Raw genomic sequence first — 9,876 nt, forward strand, 5'->3', positions numbered from 1 at the left:
GCCACTGACACCTGCTATTGTATGTGATACTCAACAAACTTAGGAGGCCCCATGGTATATGCAAGGAAACAGAGACAGTAAGTCAGTGATCCAGGGTCACACAGCAAATGGCAACAGGCTGAGAGATTTGGTCCCAGGGAGTCTAGCTATGGAGCAGCAATGCATATAGTCAGTGTCTGGCTGTAAGCCGAGTCTCCCACTCACTCATTAGCTGTGTGACCTCAAGGAGGTTTCTTACCCTCTCTGTGCCTCACAGGCTTTTTAACAAATCAAAATCCACAGAAACCTTAATATACAGTGTGGCGTAGCAATGGTTAGCTTCTATTATTATTATTTGTTTTTGAGATGGAGTCTTGCTCTGTTGCCCAGGCTGGAGTGCAATGGTACAATCTCTGCTCACTGCAACCTCTGCCTCCCTGGCTCAAGCAATTCTCCCATTTCAGCCTCCTGAGTAGCTGGGATTACAGGCACCTGCCACCACACCGAGCAAATTTTTATATTTTTAGTAGAGACAGGGTTTCCCCATGTTGACCAGGCTGGTTTCAAACTCTTGAGCTCAAACGACCCGTCCGCCTTGGCCTCCCAAAGTGCTAGGGATTACAAGCGTGAACCACCACGCCCAGCCTATTCTTTCTTTTTCTCTGTAGCCTGAGCCACTTCGGGGCCTTCAAATCCCCGTTGTCCCCTCGCCCCCAGTTTTCATGCTGACAGTTCCCTCATCTGGGAATGAGTTCTTCCGCCATGTTTCTACAGACCTGTCCTGGCCCCCAAGGCTGGGTCAGAACCCTGCGCAGTTCCCGTCACGGTGCTGACGACCCAGTGATGGTACTGCCAGGTGACATGTCCCTCTGCCTGACCCCCACCCTGGGCACTGGGAGCCCCTTGAGGGCTGTGACCAGGTGGGTCTTGGTGACCGCTCCGTCCCAGAGCCTGGCTTTGGGCCCTGCATGCAGCGGTTGCTGAACATTTATTGAATATGCAAAGACACGGACCCTGTGCCCGCCCCCCCCCCCACACACAGCGAAAACAGGTTTCTACATTGTAAACACAACCTCCGTGTACACCCCAACCCCAAAAAGGCAAGACACCGGCGTAGCCAAACAGATTGGTCATTATTGTACACATAGCTGGAAGGGAGGGGTGGTCCCAGGGTGAGGACAGGGCTGCCCAATACTTGGGGGAGGAAGGGGCTCTTCTTCCAAATGGGCTTGTCCGGGAACTGGGGTCCCGGGGAGCTGGGCGCCTGGTCCACATGGACCCCCTCCACCTCCCCACATACGCTGTGGAAGAAGGGTAGGAGTGAGAAATGCTGGGGGAGGAGGACCCTTTGGTCTGAGATGTGGAGGTGATCATAACAGTTCCCGCCCGCTGGCTGTTTTGTTGACTTTGGAGAGGCCTTCCCGGAACCCAGAGTCCGTCATTCTGGGGGCAGACAGCAAGGAGGCGTCCAGCGTTGCAGGGCAGCAGGCCCCACCCACTCTACCCGGAACCACTCAGGCCCCGCCCCCCCAACCACAGCAGCCCTGGCCTTGCCCACTCTACCCTAGACTCACCCAGGCCGCACCCACCTCACTCCCAAGGCAGCGCTGGCCCTACCCTTCTACCCCAACCACCTAGGCCCCGCCCCCAGCAGCCCTGGCCCCACCCACTCTACCCGTAACCACTCAGCCCCGCCCACCTTACGCCCACAGCAGCCCAGGCCCCACCCGTTCTACCCGAACTACCTAGGCCCCGCCCACCCCCGCCCCCAGAGCAGCCCTGGGTGTCTCCCTAGCGGCCCTAACCCCACCCCTAGCTCAGCCTGGCCTTAGGTACTCCACAGCTGCCCTGGCTGCCCCCCATCTCCCCTCCATCCCTCCTCAACAGCAGGCTCTGCCCTAACACTGCCCCCAGGGCTGCTACAGTCCCTCCCCCCTGCCCACCCTGCCCTTAGAGCTGCCCACCCCCTACTCCATCCCCAGAGCCGCCGGCCCTGCCCATGGTGCCCGGCTCACATTTGCTCCATCTGAACATCCTCCTCGTCCTCCTGGGACAGCTGCAGGTACGGGTTGTTCCCTGTGGGCTGGAACTTGTAGCCCGTGAGCACGAAGAAGGCCAGGGTGGAGCCCTCCACCAAGAGCTGGGGAACAGGGCAGAGTGGGGGCGTCAGGCGCACCCCTACCTCCACCGTGGCCGCCCTCCCGTCCCACCTGGGCCTCGGGCTCACCTGGTACAGCCACTGCCACTGAAAGGGTACAGCCACCTGCAGCAGGATGGCGATGATGCGGGTGAAGTAGACGTAGCAGATGACCTGCAGGGGTGCGAGCAGGCGTGGGGCCAGGACTGTAGGGGCACGGGCAGGCATGTGGCTGGACTGCAGGACTGCGGGCTGGGGAGCCTGGATGGGGGCCTTGGGATGGGGCAGCAGCTGAGGGGCTGGGGTGGGTGTGCAGCAGGCCAGTAATCCCCCCCAAACCCGCTGTGAGCGAGGCGGGCTCCTACCATGACATAGTAATGCCGGAACAGCTTCAGCTTGGCCAGGTTCACCGCCACTGAGGGTGGGCACAGAGAGGGCGGTCAGGGGAGACTGAGGGTGGGAGGAAGGGGAGGGGGCTGGGGGCTGGGAGAGGCGACAAACAGAATATCTGAGGGAGTGTCCAAGGAGCAGAAAGTCTGGAGGGGACATTAGGTGGGGCAGAAAGGCCGAAGGGGGAGATCAGAGGAGGGAAGGGCCACCCAACAGGGCAGAGAGGCCAGATAGAGGCATTCGGGGGAAAGAGAGGACAGACTGGGCCGTGCAGGGAGGCAGAGGCCTGGGGGCTGGGCAGAGAGGCCAGGAGGGGCATCTAAGGGGCAGAAAGAAGGGCCCGGGGCAGGAAGGGGGCCATGAGCAGAGGACCCGCAGGCGCAGGGCCTCACCCTTCCCGTCTGTGCCAGACGCGTCCTGGAGATGCCGGATGGACCTGGGACAAGTGGAGGACACAGGGTGCGGTCAGCGCGGACATCGCCCACGTGCACAGGGCAGAGCCTCAGCCCGGGGGCAGGGTCCTCACCAGACTACGGGGAACAGGATGGCGCCGCAGCAGATGAGGTCCACCAGGAACAAAATCTCCTTCCACAGCACATAGTCGCTGGCGCCCTCCTCGCGGGACTCGATGACGATGTAGGCCACGTTGGCCAGGACCTGTGCAGGCGGCGGGGGTGGGTGGGCACTGCCTGGCACGCTCCCCTCTGCCCCCAGCGCCCTGTGCCGCCCTCCCCGCCCTGCTCCGGAGGCTGCTCCACACGCACCTGCATGGGGATCACAATCCCAAAGACCCTCTTCTCCTTATCCGACAGGACGTACTTGATGAAGGCCCAGCCTGAGCCGATCAGAGCAATGGTGATGAAGAGGAGGGCGCCCTTCAGCCTGAAGGAGCAGGGTAGGGCGTGATGATGAGGTGGGGGCCCACCCTCCCCTGCCCGCCTCCCCCCAGCTGCCCAGCAGAGTGGGGAACACTCACAGGTGTGCGATGTAGTACATGATGGCAAGGCCTTCGATGGGGTGGCCCTGGCTGTTGATGAAGTAGTAGTTGATCTGGGGGTGGACGGACAGACGGACAGTGAGGCGCACAGAGGGGTGGAAGGCTGGTGGTGGGGGGGGGATTAGGAACACGGACCGTCACCATCAGATGGGTGGTCAGAAAGTTGAATAATGAGGACGGTAGGTGGGACTCAAAACTGGTAATTGGGGCTGAAAAAATGGAGGGAAGTCACAGTTGGAGGGGTGAGTGGTTGGACAATCAATGAGACGGACAGTCACAGCTGAACCAAGGGACAGTGGTGGACAGAGCTGCCCAGCAGGACTGGCGGACAGAGGGGACGGGCGGCTGGCCACACTGGTAAAATGGGTGGACACGTGGATAGCTGGCGGATGGCCCTCCCACAAGCCCAGGGTCTGCGGAGATTTGGGGGATGGCCTGGATGGTCTCTTCCTTTCAGCCCACCCCCCGCTGCTCCCCGGTCCAAGACTCTCACGCTGTGGAAGAGGAGAGAGATGCTCTTGGTGAAGGCCAAGGCCGCCATGAGCCAGTGGATCTTGAAGACGCTGTACCTGGTGGGAGGGTCAGGGAGAGATGGGGGTGAGGGGCATCAGCAGGGCATAGGGATGGGGGTCTGGTGAAGGGACGTGGGGGACACCCAGGGGCAGGGGCATTACGTGTTCCTGCAGAGGATGGACACCCAGAAGATGCCGGCGGCCAGGAAGCAGGCGGACATGACCATGTAGAGCTTGAAAAGGGGCATCTCCGCCGCCGACAGGAAGCCATTGGGGTTCTTCTCCCGGATCATCACCTGCGGAGGGGGCAGTGGTGGGCGGCAGTGGCAGGGGCACAGCCTGACCGCTGGCCTGGGAGAGCAGCGAGTGGGGGTCTCCAGCTCTCTCACTTTCTACTGGGCCACTCATCCACTCTGAGCCTCAGTTGGCCCCATCTCTCAAATGGGTGTTAACAGCTCCTACTTCACACCCGGGAGGGCTGGGAGAAGCTAAGCGGGGCGAGGCGCTCCGGGCCCGCAGTGGCCTGCAGGGGGCGCTCCCTGGCCCTGCTGCCCTCTCCTCCGCTCACCGTGATGTCGAATGGATGCTCCTTTCCTGGCACTGAATTGTTGCAGTTGTGGAAGTTCAGGCTGTACTGGCCTTCTTCCGCCTGAGAGCCGATCACCACGTGGAACTGGGCGGGGGGAGAGAGGAGGGCTCAGCCTGGGGGACCCGTGTTCTGGGGCGACAATCAGCTTGGGGGTCCCGTGGTCTGGGGTGACGGTAGGGCTGCAGGAGGGCTCAGCTTGCGGGTCCCGTGCTCTGGGGTGACGGTAGGGCCACAGGAAGGCTCAGCTTGGGGTCCCGTGCTCTGGGGTGACGGTAGGGCCACAGGAAGGCTCAGCTTGGGGTCCCGTGCTCTGGGGTGACGGTAGGGCCACAGGAAGGCTCAGCTTGGGGTCCCGTGCTCTGGGGTGACGGTAGGGCCACAGGAAGGCTCAGCTTGGGGTTCCGTGCTCTGGGGTGACGGTAGGGCCACAGGAAGGCTCAGCTTGGGGTCCCGTGCTCTGGGGTGACGGTAGGGCCGCAGGCGGTGCAAACACTCACACTGAAGTTGTAGGAGTTGTTGAGGTGGCTCAGGCCCAACACGAGGTCCTTGTCCTTCCCACTAGGACCCTGAAGGGACAGAGCCCCTCCATCAGCTGGTTCTGGGTCCCCGCAGGGCCCTGGGGTGTGCGTCTTCCCTCCTGCCCTGCCTCCCTGAAACCTGAATCACTGCGGGTGTTGACTTGGGCTTGCTGGCTGCAGAGGCCCCTCCTGTAAGAGACCGGGCAGTGATTTTAAGAGATGGATGGATAGAGGGGCAGTGGGAAAATGGGATGGAGGGTGCAAAGGGCAGACCTGCCCATCCACCCCCGTCTGCACAGCCAGCCTGACTCACCGCCATCCACCTTGCGGGGGACTGTGGCCTGTGGCTTCGGGAGCCCTGGTTCAGAGGGTGCTTCCGGGAGGAGCCCGGGAAAGATAAACAACGTCTTCTGCTCTCCATACTTCCGCACCTGGACCCTGGGGTGAGGTTGGAGTGGGGCATGAGGCTGGGGTTCTGAACCTGGCTCAGGTACTCGCAAAGGACTCAGTGGCCTCTGGGACCCTCTGCGTGTCCTCCCTGAGGGGCGGGGTCCAGCTGAGTCAGTTATCACTGAGTTTCAGCCTTTGGTTCCCACCGGTCAAGGCGGCTGCCGCCTTCCTGTGCTGCCTGCATCAGCAATTATTTGTCATTTCCCATGACATTAATCTACTCTTTTTCTCTTTTCTTTAGAGACAGGGTCTTGCTCTGTCGCCCAAGCTGGAGTGCTGTGGTGCAATCACAGCTCACTGCAGCCTCAAATTCCTGGGATCGGGCAATCCTCCCACCTCAGCCTCCGGAGTAGATGGGACCACAGGCGCACACCACACTTGGCTAATTTTTAAATTTTCTATAGAGACAGGGGTCTCCCTATGTTGCCCAGGCTGGTCTCGAACTCTTGGCTTCAAGTGATCCTCCTGGCTCAGCCAGCCTCCCAAAGCACTGGAATTAATGGCATGAGCCACCGTGGCCAGCCCTGCTTTATTATTATTATTATTATTATTATTATTATTTTGAGACAGGCTCTTGATCTGTCGTCCAGGCTGGAGTGCAGCAGTGCAAACTTGGCTCACTGCAACCTCTACCTCCCCAGCTCAGGAGATCCTCTCACCTCAGCTTCCAGAGTAGCTGGGACTACAGGCGTGCACCACCATGCCTGGCTAATTCCTGCACATTTTTTGTGTTTTTAGTAAAGACAAGGTTTTGCCATGTTGCCCAGGCTGGTCTACAATTCCTGAGCCCAAGCAATCCGTTTGCCTCAGCCTCCCAAAGTACTGGAATTACAGGCATAAGCCACTGCCTGGCCCTAAGTATATTATTTAAAAAGCAAACATTTTATCTACAGAAAAGCAACATGGTTTTGTCACTCTGGCCCCAGAATCCCAATTCCTGGGACTCAGTTTTCTTGTCTGAAGAGCCGAGATGATCACAGGATAAGGAATGGATGAGTTAATGTGTTAAAGCTCCGGGACACCGGAAGCACTCAATATGTGTGAACAATTGTTATTCATTCTCACAACAACCCTCTGTATCCGGGTCTTCTGCCCTGAGACACCAACACCCGCTGAGTCCCTCTCTCCTTCCTTCCAACAATCAGAAGACTTGAAGGCAAAACTAAAAAGTAAGTGGCTTTCTCTCTCTGCTTCTCATCCCACCTGATAAGCCCAGGTGCCTGTGGGCATCACACCAGGGAAACGCAGATGAAGGATCTGAGCGACCCCCGGTCCCCAACTCACTGCAGATCCTTCGTGTTGATGAGAAACAGGACCAGGAAACTGCTACTGTTTTTCTGGAGAGGGCAGTCCTGGAAATCCCGGGTCTGGGGGGTGGGCAGGAGGCAGTCTTGGTTACTCCTCTCCTGGTCCAGCTCCACCCTGTCTCCCTCCCTGTCCACCCACGGGATCTTCTGGCTCCTGCCTCTGACAAAGAACAGGGGCCCTTGGGTTACAGGTGCAGAGGACAGACCCTACCCCCTCCCTCCAGCCCCTTCTCCCGTCTTCCCCATTCCCTCCACTCACTGAATAGGAGTGAACTCTGCCAGATCGAACCCGGCTGAGACTGAACCCCACCTGGTGGGTGGAAAAAAAAAAGGGGGGAGGGTGTGAGGGACAGTAGAGACCTCCCAGCTATCCCTTTCAGTAGCAATAGAAACCTCACCTCACATTTACTGAACACCTAACATGTGCTAGATCCCACACGCTCTCTCTTTTTCTTTTTTACAGTTGGGGTGGTGGGTGGACCTCATTCTGTTTCTCAAGCTGGAATACAGTGGCAGGATCATAGCTCACTACAGCCTCGAACTCCCGGGTTCAAACGATCCTCTCACCTCAGCCTCCCGACTGGCTGGGACTACAGGCACACCTCACCACGCCCGGCTAATTTTAAAAACTTTTTGTAGAGACGGGGGTTCTCACTACGTTGCCCAGGCTGGTCGTGAACTCCTGGCCTCAGGCAATCCTCCCACCTTGGCCTCCCAAAGTGCTAGGACTACAAAGCCTGAGCCACCGCGCCCCGCCTGTCCCCCAAGTCTTAAGAAAAGTGCCTAGCACATCCTGTGTAAGACATCATTACTCCCAGTTACAGAGGACGAAACAGGCTCAGAGAGATCACGGGACTTGTACAAGATCACATGGGTAGCGGCAGAGCTGGGAACCCAGAACCGGGGGATTGCACCCTGCTCTCCTCCAGCAAACTCCTCAAGGTCCCTCACCAGCAGGGACTTCTCTTCTGCCTCCCGGAGGCCCAGCCGCAGGAGGCTCAACTCCACCTCCAGGGAGCCATTGGTGTAGAAACCGAAGCTGTTCAGCTGGATGTCTGCTCGCTTCTCCCCCTGCCGAAGACCAAGGAGGCAGAGGCAGTTCAGACCTCTTTCCGCCTGCCCAGCCCCAGGGGTCTGGCACGAGGACCTCCAGAAGGGCCTCCTGGTACCCCTCTATTTAGGACAGGCCCAGAGGATGACAAGAGAAAGTTGAGAGAGACTTCCTCCCTGCAGGGAAAGGGTGACCCTGCATTCTGCGACCTCTGTTCTGACAGCCCAGGAACAGAGATCCCGGGGCACCTGGAAGTCTCCCTACTGGGGTGAGCACCACCCGGAGAACAGTTATTCACCTCGGCGTGCCTGGCCTTCACCTCCCCGAAGAACTTTTAGATTCCAGTTGAGCTCCCAGCAACATTTCAACGGAACCCCCCAAATCCCATTACGTGCCCAGAGGACCCCACTCTATAGCCCCCCAGGACCCCGCTGTGCGGCTCCAAGGGTCTCTAGCGCCCCAAAAGTGATTCCAAGAATTTAAAGGACTAAGACCCAGTGGGGGGAGAGGGGTGTAGTCCCCAAGAGATGGAGCCCCGCCCCCGAAGGGAGGGGGCCGACCCCAGCGAGGCTGGCCCGGCAACTCCATCCGGAGGACCGAAGGGGATCCCGGGACTAGACCACTCCCGGCCCGGAAACGGGGGGCGCCGGACCACTCCACCGCGTCGGGGGCGGGGGAGGGCGGACGAGACCACTCCAAGCCAGGGGGCTTCTCCGAGACAAAGTTGCGCCCCCGACCCCAGACCCTCGCGCGGCGGGCCTCACCGTCAGCGCCAGCCGGTGGATGCGCCCGGAGCAGCCACCCAACAGCAGCAGCAGAAGTAGCCGCTGCCCCCACTCCGCGGGGCTCCCGCGGCCGAGCCCCCTCCTCTCGCTCACTGCCATCTCTGGAGCCACCGCCTCCCCGACCCCGCCTCTGGCGCCCAAGCCCGCCCACCGATGAGCCAATCGCAGCACGGCGGGGCCCGGCGCTTCGGGATTTCCAGTCCGCCAACCAGTCAGCAATTGCCTCTCCGCAAGCCCGCCTGCTTACGTCACCCGATGGACAGCACCGGTTCCGAATGGGAGTGCCGATAACGCTTAACCGCCGAGCTCACTCTTACCAATCGCAATAAAGATTGTCCGGATGTGATTTAATGAGCAGTTTATCTAACCAATTGTCATGGATCTGATATCCGGCCCTTGAAGCGGAATTTCTCCACCCACTCTTAACGGTCTGGAACTACATTACCCAGAGTGCAGCGGCCTCAGACAAGGTCCACAAAGCAGTAAATAAACTACATTTCCCAGTATCCCCAAGGACGGACTTCCTCTTCTTGCCCCAGGGATGTGGCTCCCAGCCAGAGCTCAGGCTTTTGGTAAACACACGCATCTGTTCAGGCCTGACCTGTTTTCCTAATCTTCCTGGTCCACAGAGAGGCCTAAAGCTGGCCTCAGGTTAAAGTTTGACCCTAGGATGACCTATGACCCCAGGCTGAGACCCCAGCCTTAGGCTAAGCCCTTTATTCCAGAGTGAGGCAATTGGAGCCCCACCCCCAGATTCCAGGCTAGACCGGACTCCAGGCTGAACCCTGACCCCAGGTGAACTCCCTCTCTGCAAGTTGAGTCCTAACTTCATCCTGAAACTCTGACACCCCCTTGTCCCCCACACCACACACTGAGGCTTAATCTCTGGTTTAGGCCACCGATCTGGACTAGCCCTGACTCCAGATTGGACCTGACCCCTTACCGGGTTGCTAATCCTTCTGGTTAAGCCTCTGGCCTCAGTTTGAGACCCTATCCCCACGGTGGTGCTGACCTGGGCTGAACCCCAATTCCAGTTTGAGTCTCTGAGCAGAGGTGAACTCAGAACTTTGCTAGGCTGAGCCCCCATTTGAGACGAGCCACTGAAGTCACTGGGTTCAGTTGCCCAACTGCAATCACATTTTCTAGCTCAGAAGCCACCGG

At 59.2% G+C, this 9,876-nt stretch overlaps 1 protein-coding gene across 6 annotated transcripts; it reads right to left on the bottom strand.

Moving 5' to 3' along the window:
• Window positions 1–1,093: 1,093 nt before the first annotated feature.
• On the bottom strand, window positions 1,094–8,861 carry GPR108 (G protein-coupled receptor 108). 6 transcript variants are annotated; one of them, XM_030807867.1, is made up of 18 exons: window positions 8,695–8,861; window positions 7,831–7,950; window positions 7,139–7,189; window positions 6,857–6,939; window positions 5,436–5,560; window positions 5,262–5,311; window positions 5,102–5,170; window positions 4,584–4,688; window positions 4,178–4,311; window positions 3,997–4,072; window positions 3,483–3,556; window positions 3,271–3,388; window positions 3,033–3,163; window positions 2,899–2,942; window positions 2,482–2,531; window positions 2,207–2,290; window positions 1,995–2,119; window positions 1,094–1,422 (listed from the first exon to the last, which is right to left on the bottom strand). In XM_030807867.1, the coding sequence occupies exons 1-18, from the start codon at window positions 8,812–8,814 to the stop codon at window positions 1,350–1,352; spliced, it is 1,632 nt and encodes a 543-aa protein (XP_030663727.1). In that variant the 5' UTR covers window positions 8,815–8,861; the 3' UTR covers window positions 1,094–1,349. The 6 variants fall into 6 exon arrangements, with proteins under 6 accessions (XP_030663727.1, XP_030663731.1, XP_030663729.1 ...); XM_030807871.1 differs by lacking the exon at window positions 8,695–8,861 and adding an exon at window positions 8,229–8,544; XM_030807869.1 differs by lacking the exon at window positions 5,262–5,311 and having other exon boundaries at window positions 8,695–8,854.
• Between the last annotated feature and the right edge of the window lie 1,015 nt (window positions 8,862–9,876).

The sequence above is a fragment of the Nomascus leucogenys genome, unplaced genomic scaffold (assembly GCF_006542625.1).
Source record: "Nomascus leucogenys isolate Asia unplaced genomic scaffold, Asia_NLE_v1 Super-Scaffold_241, whole genome shotgun sequence".
NCBI classification, from domain to species: Eukaryota; Metazoa; Chordata; class Mammalia; order Primates; family Hylobatidae; genus Nomascus; species Nomascus leucogenys.

Coding starts and splice junctions, on each gene's coding strand:
- GPR108 (XM_030807872.1), bottom strand. CDS start 8,814: ATGGCAGTGAGCGAGAGGAGGGGGCTCGGCCGCGGGAGCCCCGCGGAG. Junction 4,689..5,101: donor ACAACTCCTACAACTTCAGT/GTGAGTGTTTGC, acceptor CCCCCCGCCCAG/TTCCACGTGGTGATCGGCTC. Junction 2,291..2,481: donor TCCGGCATTACTATGTCATG/GTAGGAGCCCGC, acceptor GCACCCCTGCAG/GTCATCTGCTACGTCTACTT.